Source organism: Perca fluviatilis, chromosome 2, assembly GCF_010015445.1.
Source record: "Perca fluviatilis chromosome 2, GENO_Pfluv_1.0, whole genome shotgun sequence".
Lineage (NCBI taxonomy): Eukaryota > Metazoa > Chordata > Actinopteri > Perciformes > Percidae > Perca > Perca fluviatilis.
This window is the reverse complement of record NC_053113.1, coordinates 43999684-44019382: the sequence shown is the minus strand read 5'-3', so window position 1 is coordinate 44019382 and position 19699 is coordinate 43999684. Positions and strand designations below refer to the sequence as shown.

General features: G+C 43.1%; 1 protein-coding gene across 7 annotated transcripts in view; it reads right to left on the bottom strand.

The window, feature by feature from the left end:
• The window catches only part of nf1a (neurofibromin 1a), a 393989-nt gene that overhangs the window by 201175 nt on the left and 173115 nt on the right, over positions 1 to 19699 (bottom strand). For all 7 annotated transcript variants that reach the window (XM_039824923.1, XM_039824958.1, XM_039824930.1 and 4 more), the window contains exons 22-28: positions 19216 to 19338; positions 18423 to 18506; positions 18142 to 18258; positions 16708 to 16889; positions 16400 to 16611; positions 5794 to 5955; positions 5582 to 5679 (exon numbers count right to left, since the gene is read on the bottom strand). In XM_039824923.1, the coding sequence (XP_039680857.1) occupies positions 5582 to 5679; positions 5794 to 5955; positions 16400 to 16611; positions 16708 to 16889; positions 18142 to 18258; positions 18423 to 18506; positions 19216 to 19338 (978 nt within the window). The remainder of the gene's footprint in view (positions 1 to 5581; positions 5680 to 5793; positions 5956 to 16399; positions 16612 to 16707; positions 16890 to 18141; positions 18259 to 18422; positions 18507 to 19215; positions 19339 to 19699) is intronic.

Sequence of the window (19699 nt, the reverse complement as noted above, 5' to 3'; positions counted from 1 at the left end):
TCTGGACCCCTGCCAAACCTGACCAATGATGAAAATGTACAGCCGTACGTCATCCTTCCACCGCTGGTTGTCGGGGTGGTGCCCAGCTAATGATGTGGGCTACGAATAACTGGAGGGCGTTCTGGGGCAAGCCTGTTCTGATTAGGAGAGACGGCATTCATCCCACCTGGGACGAAGCCGCTCTAAAAATCATATCTAAAAATCTGACAGAGTCTATTATCGGTCATAAACCATGACAACCCAAGTTTGATATTAGTAATCAGAGGTGCAGTGCAATGCGCCCCTCTGTGCTTCCGTTGGAGCAGTCGCCCACTCATAGTCTAATAAGCACTGTGTCTGTCCCCCGGCTCAGATCGGTTAAATCAAAGGTAAACAAAAGATGCGCTATACTTAACAACCTAATTGGAATTAAAACGACTGCAACGATAGAACAAAATAGGAAAATTAGATGTGGACTATTAAATATTAGATCTCTGTCTTCTAAAGCAGTATTGGTAAACGATTTGATATCAGATAATAAAATTGATTTATTTTTTCTTACTGAAACCTGGCTGGGCCAGGAAGAATATGTCAGTCTAAATGAAGCCACTCCTCCCAGTCGTATTAATACTCAAATTCCTAGAGGCTCAGGCCGAGGAGGGGGAGTTGCAGCCATCTTTGATTCAAGCCTGTTAATTAATCCTGAACCTAAACAAAATTATAACTCGTTTGAAAGTCTTGTTCTTAATCTTCAACATCCAAAATGGAAAACATTACAGCCAATTATATTCATTGTTATTTACAGGGCTCCAGGTCCGTATTCTGAATTTTTATCTGAATTCTCAGAGTTTTTATCATGTTTAGTCCTTAAATCTGACAAAGTACTTATTGTAGGTGATTTTAATATCCATGTGGATGTTGACAATGATAGCCTTAGTACTGCTTTCAACTCATTATTGGATTCAATTGGTTTCAGTCAGAGTGTGCACAAGGCGACGCATTGTTTTAACCACACCCTCGACCTTGTGTTGGCATATGGTATTGAAATTGAGGATTTAATAGTATTTCCGCAGAATTCGGTATTATCAGATCATTCTTTAATTACTTTCGAAATCTTAATACCTGAATATACTAAATTAGATAAAAACTTCTACACTAGATGCCTATCTGACAGTGCTATAGCTAAATTTAAGGAAGATATTCCAACAGCATTTGACTCTATGTCATGCCTTAACATAACAGATGACCTTTATGTTAACCTTGGTCCCTCTCAAATTGATACATTTGTAGATGGTGCTACAACCTGCCTATGGACGACTTTAGACTCTGTTGCTCCCCTCAAAAAGAAGATGATGAAGCAAAGGAAACTAGCACCTTGGTATAACTCCCAAACTCGCAAATTAAAACAAATCTCGCGAAACCTAGAAAGTAAATGGCGTTCCACCAAAGTGAAAGAATCTCATTTGGATTGGCAAGAAAGTTTCAAAACCTATAGGAAGGCCCTAAGAAAGGCCAGATCAGACTATTACTCATCACTAATAGAAGAAAATAAGAACAAACCAAGGTTTCTTTTCAGCACTGTAGCCAGGCTGACAGATTAGAGTCACAGCTCTACTGAGCCATCTATTCCTTTAGCTCTGAGTAGTGATGACTTCATGAGCTTCTTTAATGATAAAATTAGAGATAAAATCCATCACCTTTTGCCCTCAACTTCTAACGGTTCACCTTTAAACGCAGGACTGCTAGAAAGAACGACTAGTCCCGACATATTTTTAGACTGCTTTTAGCCTATAGACCTTCAACAATTAATGTTAAAGATATCCTCAGCTAAGCCATCTACCTGTCTCTTAGACCCCATCCCAACAAGACTACTCAAAGAAGCGCTACCCATGGTAAAATCCACTTCATTACTAGATATGATCAATATGTCCTTATTAACAGGTTATGTACCGCAGTCATTTAAAGTAGCGGTTATAAAACCTCTTCTAAAAAAAAAACACCCTCGATCCTGATAGTCAAACTATAGACCTATATCTAACCTTCCCTTTTTATCCAAGATCCTTGAGAAGGTAGTTGCTAATCAGTTATGTGATTTTCTACATAGCCATAGTTTATTTGATGACTTTCAATCAGGATTTAGAAAGCATCATAGCACAGAGACGGCACTGGTGAAAATTACTAATGACCTTCTAACTGCTGCAGACAAAGGACTTGTCTCCATTCTTGTTCTACTAGATCCTAGTGCTGCAATTGACACTATTGACCATACAATCCTGTTACAGAGATTGGAACACTTAGTTGGCATTAAAGGAATCGCTCTAAGCTGGTTTAAGTCCTATTTCTCTGATCGATCTCAATTTGTTAATGTTAACGATAAATCCTCCAAGCACGTTAGCCATGGCGTTCAACAAGGCTCAGTGCTTGGAACAATTCTATTTTCCTTATATATGCTTCCTCTCAGTAATATTATTAGGAAACACTCAATTAACTTTCACTGTTACGCGGATGACACCCAATTATACTTGTCAATCCAATCCGACGAAACCAATCAGCCAGCTAAACTTCAAGCGTGCATTAAAGATATAAAATCCTGGATGACCTATAATTTTCTGATGTTAAACTCTAACAAAACTGAAGTTATTGTGCTGGGCCCTAAACACCTCCGAACCTCATTATCTAAAGACTTAGCTACTCTGGATGGTATTGCCCTGGCCTCCAGCACTACTGTCAGAAATCTAGGGGTTATTTTTGATCAGGATATATCCTTTAACGCCCATCTAAAACAAACCTCAAGAATAGCCTTTTTCCATCTTCGTAACATTGCCAAAATTAGGAATATCCTGTCTCAAAACGATGCTGAAAAACTAGTCCATGCATTCGTTACTTCCAGGCTGGACTATTGTAATTCCCTACTGTCAGGTTGCTCAAATAAGTCCCTTAAGACTCTCCAGCTGATCCAGAATGCTGCAGCACGTGTTCTCACAAGAACTAAGAAAAGAGATCATATTTCTCCTGTATTAGCTTCTCTGCATTGGCTTCCTGTAAAATCCAGGATTGAATTTAAAATCCTTCTCCTGACCTACAAAGCTCTAAATGGTCAAGCACCATCATATCTAGAAGAGCTCCTAATACCTTATTGTCCCACTAGAGCACTGCGCTCCCAGAACACAGAGTTACTTGTGGTACCTAGAGTCTCTAAAAGTAGAATGGGAGCCAGAGCCTTTAGTTATCAGGCTCCTCTCCTATGGAACCAGCTCCCAATCTGGGTTCGGGGGGCAGAAACTGTCACCACATTCGAGAATGAACTTAAAACTCTCCTATTTGATAAAGCTTATAGTTAGGGAGTGAGGAGTTGCAGTGTCCACCTAACTGGCCCACCTGCTTCTCTTCATAATTGTTAGATTAATAATATATAACAAAAGTAGAGGGAGGCAGGCCAGCACAGCCCGATCCGGCAGGGGAGAGTTTCAAGCCCGAACAGGCCACCTCTCCTTATGACCTATCTCTCTTAGTTACGCTGTTATAGTTCTAGACTGCCGGGGGACTTCCTTCCTTTGACACACTGAGCTGCTTTCTCCTCTCCCTTTCTATTACCATTTTTGTGCATCCCGTTCCAGAAATGCTTGTTATTAATCCTAGCTTCTGGGGAGTTTACTCCCCGGAGTCCTTATGTTTTTTCCGCCCAGCGTATTTCCTTGGAGAACGTTGGCACCAAGATCCTGGTTGCAGCTGTCGCCGTGGTCCTGCTGCACTCCCTGCTGAGCTCAGCGGTGCCCTGCAATGTCATCCTGCATCCTGCTAAACCCTGCTGCTTCCTGCTACGTCCATCCATGCTCTGCTGGGCCACGCTACATCCTGTAACACCCTGCAGCGCCCTGATATGACATGAACTACTACGACTACCATTTGAAGTCACTGTTCCATTATTAATGTGACTATTATCACCACTGTTCATCGCATCCCCAACCGGTACCTTCAGACACCGCCTACCAAGAGCCTGGGTCTGTCCGAGGTTTCTTCCCAAGAGGGAGTTTTTCCTCGCCACTGTCGCATTGCTTGCTCTTGAGGGAATTACTGCTATTGTTGGGGCTTTGTAAATTATAGAGTGTGGTCTAGACCTACTCTATCTGTAAAGTGTCTCGAGAGAACTCGTGTTATGATTTGATACTATAAATAAAATTGAATTGAAGGTCCTGGAGTGGCCTAGCCAGTCTCCAGACCTGAACCCAATAGAAAATCTTTGGAGGGAGCTGAAAGTCCGTATTGCCCAGCGACAGCCCCAAAACCTGAAGGATCTGGAAGGAGGAGTGGGCCAAAATTCCTGCTGCAGTGTGTACAAACCTGGTCAAGAACTACAGGAAACGTATGATCTCTGTAATTGCAAAGAAAGGTTTCTGTACCAAATATTAAGTTCTGTTTTTCTGATGTATCAAATACGTATGTCATGCAATAAAATGCAAATTAATTACTGAAAAATCATACAATGTGATTTTCTGGATTTTTGTTTTAGATTCCGTCACTCACAGTTGAAGAGTACCTATGATAAAAATTACAGACTTCTATATGCTTTGTAAGTGGGAAAACCTGCAAAATCTGCAGTGTATCAAATACTTAAACACCTAAAAATCACTCTCTGGGACATTGCAGTCAAATGCATTATTAATAGGGTTGTCAAAAGTAACGCAATAATGAGTTGACGAAAATTCCTTTTAACGACACTCATTAGTTTGGGAAATCAGGAAGCGATGCTGCAGTTCGCGTCGGGGTTCTACTTCGCAATAATGACCGGCTTGCTCTACTTTATCCCACTTATTAACACGGGTAATCACACGGCTACTCATACATGAAGCCGATGACGCCTGCGTCTCAGTCAGGACAGTTAACTTTACCGCTGATGAGAATAGCTCTCCAGCGGAAGTCTGGTTGCCCTGTTAAATAAGCTAACAATGATGGAGCTAACCAATGCTCTGTTTGCACTGTTGTCAGCGCTGATAGCAATCCCTGTTTTCCCCACCATCTCTCTCCCTATATGATCAGCTGATCAGCGGTATGAGCAAAAATATTGATTTAAAAATGATTTTATCCAAACTTTGTCCATGACAACATCTGTTATACAGAAATGGCAGGCCGCAGAATGCTGTGATGGACCAGTTTGAATCAAGTATCCAACCAACCCGTGTAATAAGCCAAGTGATGTCCCATTCAGGTCAATATGCCCATCTGTTGTTGCTTGATGGGCTTGAGTTTGCCATATTATGCTTTTAGCATATTTTTGAGCATACAGTACCTTTGAGGTTATTCTGGAGAATATTCTAGACAGTATTTGACATTGTTTTGGATTGTTGCTATAATAATAAACATCTGCATAAAGCAAGCATATTTGTCTGTTCCCATGTTGATAAGAGCATTAAAAACTTGAAAATATCACTTTTAAAGTACATTTAGAACAGATAAAAAAAATGTCTTCTATATAACACAGACATGAATAACAATAGTTTAGAATGAGTTCTTGTCTTGTTGGATTATTTATTTGACAATTAACTGTCTGACAATATGAATATTACAGTAAATGTTGTCAGAGCATGATGATGCATGTACTTACCTGGTGGGATCCACCTCAAAGCTGATGTGTTCAGGGGTGGTGATGACCCCTCTTAATAAAGGCTCCAGTAGCTTCTGCAGGTATGCTGCCCCATATACCTGACACAAGACAATATAAATCCAGTCAATAATATATACATGTCCTTGTAGGCAGATGTTTTAGATCAGACATTTGTAATTATTTCATGGCAGGGATTGTGCTGTGTTTTCTACCTTGAAACAGAAGGTCATTATTTTGCTGGCCAGGCTGTTTCCTCTGAAGAGAGTCTGCATGGAGTCAGCCAGCTCCACCTCTTTAGAGAACATGTTCCACAGGAGCTGGTAGAGGAGGTGGCGGGAGTCAAATAGCGTCACCAGGACTCGGGCTAGTTCATCCTGGAAATACAACAAACACATATATATCACTGAATCGATATATATATTAAAAAAAAAAAAACACATACACATACATATATATTAATTTATTTTATGGATGTAAGTTTAATGCAAAATTGTAAATTTAACATACCTGTGCTGAGCGGTCAATGAAAAACTTCAAGGTTTAAGGTTGTTTATTTGTCAAGTACACAACAATAACAAGTAGTCGTTGGCAAATAAAATCTTAGGCCTCAGGCACCTCCAACAATGCTCAATAAATAACAAAAAAACAAAACAAAAGAAACAACACAAACATGAGTAAAAGCAAAATCTGTATTTTTTTTTCAAAATCTCTTTATTGTGTGTTTCAGCCTTCCTGGCGACTATTAGCTAATAGTATTTATAACTTCCACTTTCACGACTTTACAGTAACCTACTCCGACATCACGCTTGTGGAAACAAAGTGAATTATATCAGTGAATAGGGTGGTTCTCACTGGCCAGACGTAAGATGAGATCTCGGGATTGTGGATAGTGCAGCCTGGCGATGAACGGTCTCGGGGGGGCACCATTGGCGGGTTTGGCCGCAAGGGACCGGTGAGACCACGGTCAACTTTGAAGTTCGCCCCAAAGTGCTCCTTGCCCAGCACGGGCAAGCCCAGTGGGTATCAGCTCTGTGATAAAGTCGATAGGCTGACCTCCCTCAGCACCCTCAGGGATCCCGACGATCCAGATGTTCTGGCGTCTGGATCTGGATTCCAGGTCTTCCAGCTTTGTTTTTATATACTTGTTGTCTGCCTGGAGGGAGCAGCATAATGACTCCAGTTCGTCAATCCGGCTATCGTGAACGTTAATGCTGGTTTCAAGTGTCTGGAGGCATGTTCTGGTTTCCGTGACATCGGATTGCAGCTTTTGGATTTGAGTAGACAGATATATCGTTAAGATTTTTATTCAAATTAGTGATTGCAAGAAGCAGATCCGGTGGCGAGAGTTTGTCAGGTGTAGCTAGTGCTGCAGTGTCCATCTCTGCTTCGGCAGGCCTAATATTGGCCTCGTGGGTTTTAGCTAGCTTTAGCTCGCCAATCTTTTCTTCATTAAAATTTGGGTTTGATGTTGGTCCTTTCAGCAAAGTTTTCTCCACCTTCTTGTTTGCAAGTTTCGGAGGCATGTGGCCAAAATGGGGTCGGAAAGTGAGGAAAAGCTGTGGTTTAGTTCTATAGTTGTGGAGCTATCTCATAGCGGGTTAACCCTAACACATGTTGAACCTCCTCAGCCAGCAGAGGAAGAAGAGCCGTCTAGCAGCCTTTGTGATAGTGTTGGTGTGGTGAGTTCTCAATCCTCGCTGAGTTGAGGTGAACACAGAGGAACCTGAAGCTGCTGACTCTCTCCACTGTAGTACTGTTGATGGAGATAGAGGCTGCATCTCTGTTGCTTCCTGTAGTCCACAATCAGCTGCTTTGTTTTACTGATGTTGAGATGTTGAGACTGATGTTCAGATGGAGGATGTTGTCATGTCAGGGACTTATGTAATGTCAGGGCTCTGACCGATCTGTAGGTCGTCTCGTTGCCGTCGGTGATCAGGCCGATTACTAACTTTATGATGGTGTTGGAGCTGTGAGTGGCCACGCAGTCGTGCGTGAACAAGGATTACAGGACAGGGCAGAGAACGCAGCCCTGGGGGGCGCTGGTGTTGAGGTTCAGGGGGGGGAGGATGTGGTGGAGCCAATCTGCACTGCTATGGGTCTGCCCATCAGGAACTAAGGATTTAATCGCAGAAGGTGTATGCTTCTGTATGCAAATTAAAGTGGATCTAGTGAGTTAGGGAGGGAGCTGCTGATGAAGATTTTGACCAACCCCTCAAAGTACTACTGCTACTGGGCGGTAGTCATTCAGGCAGAGGGCTTGGGTCTTTTTGGGGACAGTGGACAGTGGTGGTCTTCTTGAAACATGTGGAGACTACAGACTGGAGCAGTGAGAGGTTGAAAATGTCTATAAAGACATCTGCCAGTATGTCTGCACACACTTTGAGAGCTCGGCCAGGAATGCCATTAGGTCCACGTGCCTTGTGTGGGTTAAACCTTTTTGAAAGGTCTGCACACATCCGCCTTGAATATTACTAGTGGGCAGCAGTCCTGTATTTCCACAGCCTGGGAGTTGATCCTTAAAGCGTGCATAGAAGTTTGCAGCTCATCTGGGAGAGATGCAGACATCGCCTCAACACTGCTACTTTTCCTCTCAGTTATGGTTTCTGGTGTTGGAGCCCTGGTAGTTAGACTCAACTTTGTTAATGTATTGACTCTTTGCAATGCTAATAGCTCTCCAGAACGCATACCTGGACTTCCCAGTTAACCCCGGGTTTCTGATTTGAGAATGTCCGTACAGTAATCCTTGGTACAACATAAGTTATCGATGTTGCCAATGACCTTGCTACACAAGTGCTTCCGTGCATGTATCCATGTTGTTGTCCTTAAACACACACCAATCTGTCGTGCAGAAGCAATGTCGTAGAGCTCTTATGTGTTGATTAAATCTTGGCAGGACTTTCCTCAGGTTGGCGCTCTTAAAATCTGCAAAGGCTGGACAAGATGGCAGCTTAGGATATTCACTCCTGCCCGACTCTCCCTTCTTAACTAGTTTATCCCATTAAGTTTGACTTCCTCAGACGCCTTAACAGTGTTCAGCTTTCAGGAGTAGGAATGGCCGACTCTGTGAGGAGAAACAATGCAAGTGGAGCCTCTGCAAAGACAAATAAAGGGCAATGTGGTGGCGAGCTCGGCGCCATTACAGACGCACTGATGGAGAAACAGATGGAATTTTTTGAATCTCGCTTCACGCAGCTCAATGAGTTGGCCAAGGGCACAGACAGTAAGCTGGATATCATCCGAACTGAATTGGCAGCGCTCTCAGGGAGTATTGGCTTAATTAAAGCTGAAATGTCGACCATAAAAGTTGCCGTTGAAGAAACTCAAAGGCCGTAGTGGACCACGCGGCAGCCTTAAGTAGCCTTGAACTTATTTGGAAAGGAAAATGTCCACGTGTGAAAACTTCCACTGCTCAGCGTGGCAGATTGAACAGGGGCTTAGCAGTTCCCAACTAACCCTTGGTCTTTGACAGATGTGTTATTTGCGAACACGTCGGTTAGGCAGTGTCGACTACGATTTGGTCCGATCATTTCTCATCTCGTTGAGGTTTGGCGCTCGGTGGACAGGTATTGTAACTCTTCCTGCAAATGGCATCTTTATTCCCGCATTTTTAATAACAATGGTCTGTTGATGGGTGGTAGGCCAATCACCTTCCCCCAATGGGAAAAGGGGGGCATTCACCTTTTAGGGGACATTTTTGATCTAAACGGACTATGCTCCTTTCTAGACCTTAAGAAAGATTTTAACCTACCAGGACACGTCCTTTTTTTACCTCCAGCTTAGAGCAGCTATTAAGGCACATGGCGTACCGTGGCAGCATCCCTTGCCTGTACATCCGCTTCACGAGCTGTTCATTGCTAAAAAGAAAAAAAAAAAAAGCTCACGGCTGCGAAGAAAATGGTGGCGGTGCGCAGGAAGCCCCCACACACGTTGACCATTAAGCAATGGCTTCTGACCTTTCTAGACATAGTTTATATGGAACTTTCAACAGCTCGCATCCATGGTGCTAGACAGGTGAATGTAGATATGTGGCTTTTAATGGCAGAGACATTAAAAGGCCGACTCAGATTACAGCCAGCCCACGGGGTCCTGGAGAGGGTGGGTTGATATTGTTTTAAGTGTACAGTTCTTATTTCATTTTAATTAGGGCCCGAGCGCCGAAGGCCCTATTGAAACTAAAGGAATTATTAAAGCTGCGAGCGCAGCGGATCGGGCCCCTCGCTACGTCAGTTACGGCGCCGCGTTACGCTCGCGCGATCTACGTCGCAGATTTACGCGGCACTCAGACGCCGCAAATTGTCACCAATGAAAAGGGAACTCCCCGCCGAGTTCAACGATACCTCACACAAGACTCTACGTCATACGGTTCATTAGCTGTGAAAAGGGGCGTGGCTAATGCATAGGGGGCGGGTCAAACCATCACCAATGAAGAAGGAAGTCTCTGCTGAACTCAATGATACCTCACACAAGACTCTACCTTAGATGGGTCAGCATTTATTAAAGGGGGCGTGGCTTAAGCATAGGGGGCGCGTCAAACCATCACCAATGAAGAAAGACGTCTATGCTGAGTTCAATGATACCTCACACAAGGGTATACATCAAACAGGTCATTAGTTATAAAAGCGGGCGTGGCTTAAATATACGGTGCGGGCTAAACCATCACCAATGAAGAAGGAAGCGGGGGCGGGGTGCAAAAAAAAAAAAAAAAAAAAAAAAAAAAAAAAAAAAAAAAAAAAAAAAAAAAAAAAAAAGGGGGGGGGGGGGGGGGGGGAAAACAAACCAACCAAAAAAAAAAGGGGGGGGGGGAGCAAAAAAAAAAAAAACAAAAACAGGGGGAAAAAGGGGGGTATTTTTTTTTAAAGGGGGGGGGGTATTTTTTTAGGGGGGGCAAACACCCCCTTTAGGGGGGTGGTTGCTGAGTTCAATGACACCTCACACAAGGGTATACCATAAACGGTTAAAATGTTATGAAAGGGGGCGTGGCCTGAGTAAGTGGGCGTGGCCATATTATAGGGGGCGGCTCAGTATCACATGTAGACCACACATTCTAAGTTTCATGCAAATCGGATGATGTTTGTCATATAAGGCGCATTTCATGTTGCCAGCGGGGGGCGCTATGACCAAAAGTCAATTTTGGCCTGTAGGTGTCCTCAGGCCTGGACCCTTGTCAATCGTGACAAATTTTGGGCAGATACGACAACGTACACTCAAGTTACAACAACTTCTTTGTTCATCGCTAAACACTCAAAATGGCCGCCACGCCCACACCGTCTGACGAAAAGTTTTTCTTTTAATAACTTTTCATCGTTAAGGTGTTGGGATGATACAGACCAAGTTTGAAGTCCATCGGATGAAATATCTAGGAGGAGTTCGTTAAAGTATAGCACCTTGACTTTTAGGCCTACTTCTTGTTGCCACTAAGTAAACTTTAAGTAAAAAAGCCTTTATTTGTCCTCAGGGTTGGACTCTTATGAATCCTGAAAAGTTTTGAGCCAGTTGGACAACGTACACTCGAGTTACACCCACTTCCTGTTTCGGCCGCGAAACGCACAAAATGGCCACCCCGCCATGACCACGCCCTATGACGAAAAGTTTTTCTTTTAACAACTTTTCATCTTTAACGTCTTAAGATGGCACAGACCGAGTTTGAAGTTGATCGGATGAAATCTCTAGGAGGAGTTCGTTAAAGTACGACGTGGAAATGGCCAAAATCGCACTAATTTCGAACTCAAAATGGCGGACTTCCTGTTGGGTTTAGGGTATGGCTCTAATGAAGTTTTTTGTAGATCTTGACATGTTACATATGTGTACCAAGTTTCGTGAGTCTACGTTAAACCCACTGCAGGGGCTCAATTTATTTAACTTTCTAGGGGGCGCTAGCGAGCCATTTTTGGGCGGCTATTCCCGAAACCCTTTAAAATACGTAAATTTTCACCAGACTTGATGCGACCGCCAAATTTGGTGAGTTTTTGAATATGTTAAGCCCCTCAAAAAGGCAATTCATTTGACGGGAAAAATACTAGAAAGAAAGAATAACAACTAGAACTGCAAGCAGTTATGACGGGGCCCAAGCCTCCGATGCCAATCGCCTCCGATGCCAATCGCCTCCGATGCCAGTCACCTCCGACGCCAGTCACCTCCGACGCCAGTCGTCCCCGACGCCCCGGGAAGCTGCGCTGTAGTGGTTAACAGTTCGTCGCCATGCATATACAGACAACCTTTAACAATTCTCTAATATAAACAAACTTCTTAACCCCCTGACCACAGGGGGCAGCAGAGAGAAATGAGAGAGTGACTGAGAGGGTGGAGGGGGGGAGGCAGGTGTGGTGTTTGAAAGAGCAGGGGAGGTGGTCAGGTTGTTGTAAATGGTGTCGTAGGCGCCGATTGATGTTTTCCTCTGAGGGTGCTCACAGGCACACGTCATTTAAAAAAACATAAAGTTGTCAAAAGTTGTTTGCATTGCAGAACCTTAGGAAATGGACAGCGGCCGACACGAGCACACGCGGCTATTAACTCGATAATAAAGCCGTAAAGTAGGCGTTCAACTCAGTAGGCTTTCAACTGAGTAGGAGGTAAACATCACTAAATATTGAGAAGTGTGAGCTGCAAGATCTGTGATACATTTCCATTGCAAATATTCCATTAACATTGATTAACAGGGCAAAACACTTGTACGTTGATTATAGCGCCCCCTAATGGCCGATCTTAGCAAAATTTGGTACAAATCCTCAGAGCGGCATGCCCAACGAGCAACGCATCTACAGTTCTATATATTTTGAGTCATCCAGTGGAAAAATAAAAATATTGAACATTATAACTCATAATGGACAAACTATTAACATTTCTCACACACAGTGTATCAATCTTGGATATAACAGTATGGATTAATTTAAAAAATACCCGAAAAACTCTGGACTTCAAGGCTGGACGCAAAACATTATGTAAGGGCTAGGAAGACAAAGAAAACACCAGCAGAAAAGGGCAACTGTTAGCTTTTAGCTCCAAAAGACCCTACACTTAGACTATTTTTGATTATGAAGTTATAAAGTTATGAATCAGAAGTGCCATGCTCGACCTCAGACGGGGTTAAAAGGCCCAAATTGATATATGTTGACTATAGCGCCCCCTAATGGCCGATCTTCACCAAATTTGGTACAGAGCCTCAGAACGGCATGCCGAACAAGAATAAGTTTCGTGTTGTTTGCTTTTACTCTGGCAGAGATATTACAATTGCAAATTTCCCATTTAAATGCATTGAGTTCTTGGCCAAAACAAATAAACGTTGCTTATAGTGCCACCTAAAGGCCGATCTTAGCCAAAATTGGTACAGAGCATCATAGTGGGATGTTGAAAAATGATATCAAGTTTGTTGATTGTCTATTTGTTGATAACATTTAATTTGGCCCGAGATATGATATGTGTGTGGTAGCTAGCTAGGAAGATTTGTTTGGTCGTCAAATTGGCATACTTTAATGTAGCAAAATTCCTTCAATAACTTTTGGTCAGGTCCATCTGGAGATGCTAACTACCATCTTGGTTTTGCACATTGCGCGATTTTGAGAAAAAACGTATGCGCAGAAATGGGCGTGGCCTATATCAGGTAATTCAGCTTGATTGAAAGAACACGTGGATGTAAGAATTTCTAATGTGCGATGTGTATTGTGGGAGTTAATGACAAAAATCCATTATAGCGCCACCTAGTGGTCCACATGTGTAATTTTTGGTAGGTGTGGTCCAGGGCCCATTGACAATCTACCCTGTAAATTTAAAGCTGTTCACATTAGTGTAAGTGGTAAATTTGTCCCATAGGCCACGCCCACTTTGACCCTTCGGTACCCCATTCTAGGCTTGGGCTCAGGATTGGCCCGAGATGGTACCCATTAAATTTTGTATAAATCGGATGAGCCGTTCATGAGATATAAACTTTTTGTACTTGTAGCGCCCCCTAGTGACCCATTTTCGTAAAACGCATGTGCGACGTCCAGAGGGTCATGGCAAAGAAGAATCTTAAGTTTGGCCGAGCTATGGCAAAGTTGGTGTTTTCACAGTTAGCTACACAAATTAGTTTGTGCGTTATATGTGCAATTTTTATCGTATAACAATTCTTTCCATAACTTTTAGTCAGGTCAGTCTGGAGATGCTATGTACCAAGTTTTGTGCAGATCGGTCGCACGGTCTAGGAGGAGTTCGAAAAAGTAGGTTTTTGATAAATCGTGATTTTTACCGGCAGGTGTGGTGGTTGAAAGAGCAGGGGAGGTGGTCAGGTTGTTGTAAATGGTGTCATAGGCGCCGATTGATGTTTTCCTCCGTGGGTGCTCACAGGCGCACGAGGTTCAAAAAAAAAGTAGTCAAAAGTTGTTTGCATTTCAAAACCTTAGGAAATGGACAGCGGCCAACACGAACACACGCGCCTATTAACTTCATAATAAAGCCGTAAATTAGGCTTTCAACTCAGGACAGCGCCACTTCTCACAAATACAGATAGGATTGGAGATGAGAAGTTTAACTGACACGTAACCGCGATCACCTTCGTGGGAAATTAATAATCAATGCCACCAACATACCCAATCACACTATGACAGACTCTCCACTTAGCACCAACTGCAATGTTTATTTGCACAGTATCAGCGCATATGAATGGTGTTGATTTTGGATTGAAAAAGTGGGAGAAAAGAGTTACATTTTGTCCACTGTGAAGGTTGTAGAAACTTTGTCAGGTGGGTTAAGAAGTTTGTTTATTGTATATAACACCAGAGGCCTGTACTACGAAGCAAGATCAACTTGTCCTGGATCTCTTTCTGTAATCCGGCTTCACCTAACCTAACAACCGCGGTCCATCATAACCTGTACTACGACGCTGGTTATCAACTAGTTCAGTCAACTCAGGGTTTCCCAATCCAGCGGCAGCCACGTTCACATAAAAGAGGTGGTGTTTGCGCACCACAACCAATCGCAAACATCTACCAGAGCCGCATATTATATAAGAAGAGCAAATTATAATTCTCCATAAATATGAAGAACACAGACACGGTTTTACAGAGAAAACGCAATACAGTCGCTGCTTCCTAAAACAGGAAGGAAAGCTGGGAAAAAAAATAAATGAATAGCCGACGCTGTAGATGTTTAAATCACAACGCTTATTGATATCACTTCCCCATCAGTCAGGACCAAGATCTGATCATAATTACACTTGTGCTTTCCATAAACTGTCGTTGCTTTAGCCTATTATTTCAGTTGCAACCCTGGCAGTGGGAAGCGATCGTGAGAGCAAATAAAAAATATATAAAAACATAATTCAAACCGATGTGCGCACTGGCGACACATGGCTCAAGAAGCCGATATGTAATTCCCTCCCATTAAAATATATAGGCTATATTTCATAAAAATACCCATGTTAACGGGATTGTTAGTCTCTCAATGTTTAACTTTTATGAGCGCACCCCTCTCTCTCTCTCTCTCTCTCTCTGTACCGAGCTCCGCCTGATCTTCTTTAAGAACGGTGACGCCGTTATCAATCAACCTATTGATTGGTCAGTAGGCGGTGCTTTAACACCGGCTGATCTCTGATCTCCAACTTAACCTGCTCCCGACCAGGTTAAGTTTCTAAAAATCCTTAGAAAAACAATAGGGTTCCACAGCCCTACTGTGCGAACGGCGTAGCATTGCTACCACCGGTTCTTAAAGACTCGGGCTTGGACCCCTAATAATTCCTTCAGTTTCAATAGGGCCTTCGCCGCTGTCGGCGCTCGGGCCCTAATTATTATTTTCAACCAATGTAAACTGCACCAGCAAATATTAAGAACAACAGCCGTAGAAATTATCTCCACATCTACTCAGCACCACTTGTTGTTAAACATTAGGCAGACACCTCCCTGTCTGCTCTTAACCGATGATATTGTCTGGTCATGGTGGTGAAAGGAAAGCACCTCTGGAACAGTGACAGAGTCTGGGATTGAGGGGTCAAGCCAAGTCTCTCTCTCTGACTAGGGTTGTATCTCATAAAACTTAAATTGCATCCCCGACTCCTCCACTTGCCTCCATTCCTTGCGTCTTCGTCCCTCACACAAGGAAACAAGGAAGAGACGCAAGGAAATCATGGAAGGAGAAAAGCAACGTGCAAATGTGTTTTAGAGGGATGAGACGTCCTTTCCTCTGAATTGTCACATTAATAAGTCATCTGTTTGGGCAGAGTTAGAAACTCCTTCAGCTGCATGGGTTCAAGGAAGGCTGCTCTCGTGTTTCCTTGACTATAGCTCCTCGGTCATCCCTCCTTGATGCTTGCTCTTCAGTCCTCGGGTCAGAAATAAGAGCTTTGAGACGGCCTTCACCGAGGAGGAACAGAACAACTTACGGTTCAGCTGAGGACCGAGGAGCTATCAAATAAGGGTTATGAGATGCAGCCTAGGACCCCCACACACAAGCCTTGTTTCATTTGTCTCCTTAGTGTCCTCCATTTAGCAGTTACGACAACAGGTAATTCCAGCCATGGAAATGCCCCATTGTTTGTTGGTCGTGATGAAAAAGTACTGTCCACCAACGATCTACTGCAGAAGTTGTTCTCTATCATAACGTATGATAGGGCTCGCTTTGGCGTCTCACATTTTGCAAAAAACTCAAAATAGATACAACAATATTAAACAAAAAAAGTTGCAGAGGAGCTTGAGGCACAGCAGCAGTCCATGTTCTGCGCCTGTCTGGACTAAAATACTTTCTACAAATCTTAGCACATACTATATGTTGAGTGGAGGTATTTAAGATGTATGCCCACTGTCAACATAATGTTATGTGAAACCAATCCTAAATAAAAAAAAAGGTACACACCCACTGGGACCCAGGAACCACATTAGCCAGTGCCATGGCGATGGGCAGTTCTCCCTGGTCTCCCATCATAGTGACCAGCTCCACTAGCCTCTCAAATCGGTCAGCCAGAACCGTCTCTGCCAGAGTGTCAAACTCTGTTCCCTGCTGCAGGATCTTGGTCAGCACTTCCATGAAAGTGGCTCGAGTCTGCAGGTCCTTGTGGTAGCCCAGACCTGAGGAGAAAGATGGAAAAACTCTGTTGGTAACTTCTATTTAAAAAAAGCTAAAATTTTCAAATGCTATGAGCAGTAATATTGTGGCTTACTTACCAATAGAGTGCATGAGGCCACTGTCTACGTTAGCGTTGAGGAGGTTGGACATAGCCAGGACAGTGCAGTGGCGGAGGGAGGCCAGGCGACGGGACATTCCTCTCTTTCGTCCTCCCACTGCCTGGCCCTCATCCTCCACCTCACTGCAGTCATTTAGCAGGTTCATGAACAGGGTGAAGTACCTGCACACCACCACAAACAACAACAGCTAATTCATTAGAAAGGGCTTGTCCATGCAGGTATTTTACCGCCAGTTCAGAGGGCCAACCTGTCTTTTTTCTCAATATATTTAAAAGCTTTGATATTACACACTTTCATGATGCTTCACATTGTCTTACTAATTTTAGTCATCCAACTGTCCTTGTCTATACTGTATGTTAACGCTGCATGTTGGAGTTTAGCTTGTTCAAATGTGTTCTCAGATGGTCATGACTTTGGATTTACAGTAGGGATACAACTGATACTCTTGTAAAGTACAGGGCAGGTTGGATGTTGGGTACCGTTTATTTTTTTTCCGGTATCGGTACCGATACGGGTACCTGGAATTCAGGTTCCGGTACCCAAAGGTAACTTTTTTTGGTAATTTCACTCTGTAATAACAAAACATAAATTTCAGTTGTAAAAATAATTTATAATAATAATTTATTCTATTTACTTAGAACATGTTATTTATTTAGAACATTTTACACACCATACAAAACACCTCCCTACTTCCCTCTCCCAAACCCATCCCTACGACCTATTAAGTCAAAAAAGTATTAATTTCTTACACTGCACTGAAACTTGTATTCTTGTATTTGTAATAACTGTATAACTTATTTTATTTTCTATCTCTTTTTAAACTGCTCCTTAATGTTTATGTAAAGTGTTTTAAATTGCCTTGTTGCTAAAATGTGCTATTGAAATAAAGTTGCCTTGCCCTACAACCACAGCCTGTCAGTCAGTCAACAGGACACAGTTAACACAGTGGTGCCTGACTGTCACAGAGGAAGACTAACCATAGCTTTTGCCTCGCTATTATATACACTATCTGCGTGGAGTTTTGAAAACTGTAACCACACTTGCAACCACTTTATCGGCATTGCAGTGACTCACTGTGACTTTAACAAACTGCAGAGTCAACGTAGTTTCGCTCCATCAGCAGCACAGCTCTGCCTGTGTGTGTGTCTATGTCGGAGCTGAGCTCCGCTCTCTGTCAATATGCAGAGATATGCAGATACAGTACAGTATTTCGGGTACCGAAATTTGGCACCGTTTGATTTAACGTGAATCAGTCTTTGGTAGTGTTGCTAGTGTTAAATATGCAGTTTCAAGCGTCCTGATAAAAACGGAGGGTGCGCTTCATCTTTAAATGATTGTGAACTTTTTTTTAGATTAATTTAAGATCAGATGCTACAAAGCCACAGATGATGTTGGGTGCAGGTGTGTTCTTACTTAAGGAAGAGCTGAGATTTGGCCTCCATCAATTCTACGCCGTCTCCCTCCTCTGGCTGAAGAGGAAGACCAGCTAACAGAGACACTACTGCCTCCATACTGGCCTGGTCCAGGTCCCTACACACACACACACACACACACACACACACACACACACACACACACACACACACACACACACACACACACACACACACACACACACACACACACACACAGTGAGGAGAGCGCAATTTCTTACAATATATTAGATGAGTTGTTCACATGTAACAGAGCTGCACCTTGTCAGACACTTGATGTCATCATCAGCAGCTTGGTTAGAGGTGCCCATCACCCAGTCGGTCAGGTACTCCACCATCTTGTTCCTACAATAACAGAGGAAGACCAGTGCAACCTTCAAAACTGACCTAGGGGGATAATACATTTGTATCTAAAGGACAAGTAGAGTGAAATATAAGATCTTGAACCAGCTTTTAAAGGTGACCTGCCACACAAAACCGTTTTTACTTGTATTTTTTTAAATATGTTGGGTCCATATGTGTTTGTGTTATGTCGTGAATGTGAAAATGAACTGCTACCTCCTCCGTCAGCTCTATCCACTGAAGAGAAATAAGTGGAGAAATCAAGCCAATTACAAAAGCTGGTCAGTCTGACGTAGTGTTGCCTGAGCTCATTACTATTTATGCGCTCACCCAATTGCGCTGGGTAAAGGATGCTGATAGCTAGGCTCTCATTGGCTAGCTGTTAGCCAGTCAGAGTCAAGCAGCTTAGCTCGTTGAATATTAATGAGAACTGGCCCAAATCGAGCTGAGTCTTCCTGCAGGCTTTCTATACCACTCTAGAATGGCTTGAAACAAGGTAACCAAGGCATTTCCACAAAATTGTTAGAGTCCATGGTAAAACTACAGACATTAACACAAAGTAATCAAATACGTGTGGCAGGGCACCTTTAAGTACACGTTTATACCCTATAAAAAAAGTGACACAGTGGTAACTGGTGTAGAGTCGTAGAGGTGGCTTTGTCATTGACCTGAGTGATGTGTGTATATCTAAAAATCCGCTGTTGTCACTGACCTAAACTTCATCTCCTGGCAGAAGGACAGGTCATCTCGTCTCTCCATCATCACCTCCACCAGCTGGCACAGCTTGGTTTTGATCTGGATTGCATGAACCACGTTTCCCAGGATGCGCACATACCTGAGCAATGGAGCACAGGTCAATACATAGATTTTGAGTTTAACCCATAGGAGGCACCAAAAACACCAAGGTGTACCGCAAAACCCAGTGCCAACTTTCGTTAAAATATGAAAAAGGGAAAGAGGTGTGTGCTTGATCTCATCCCTTTTCCAATTCAAGAAAATAGCCACAAGCGGCAATTCGCGGGTTCAAGCTGTAATGAGCCAGAAACACAAAACTTGGCCCAATGATTGGAATTGATGTGCATTCGGTTTCCCAAGAAATATGACCCCAATCGGCCATGTAATTATTGATAGAAAAAGCGTTTTTCGACCTTATGCAGATCAATGTGCTCTACAAAATAGCCTCTTGGACCATAAAG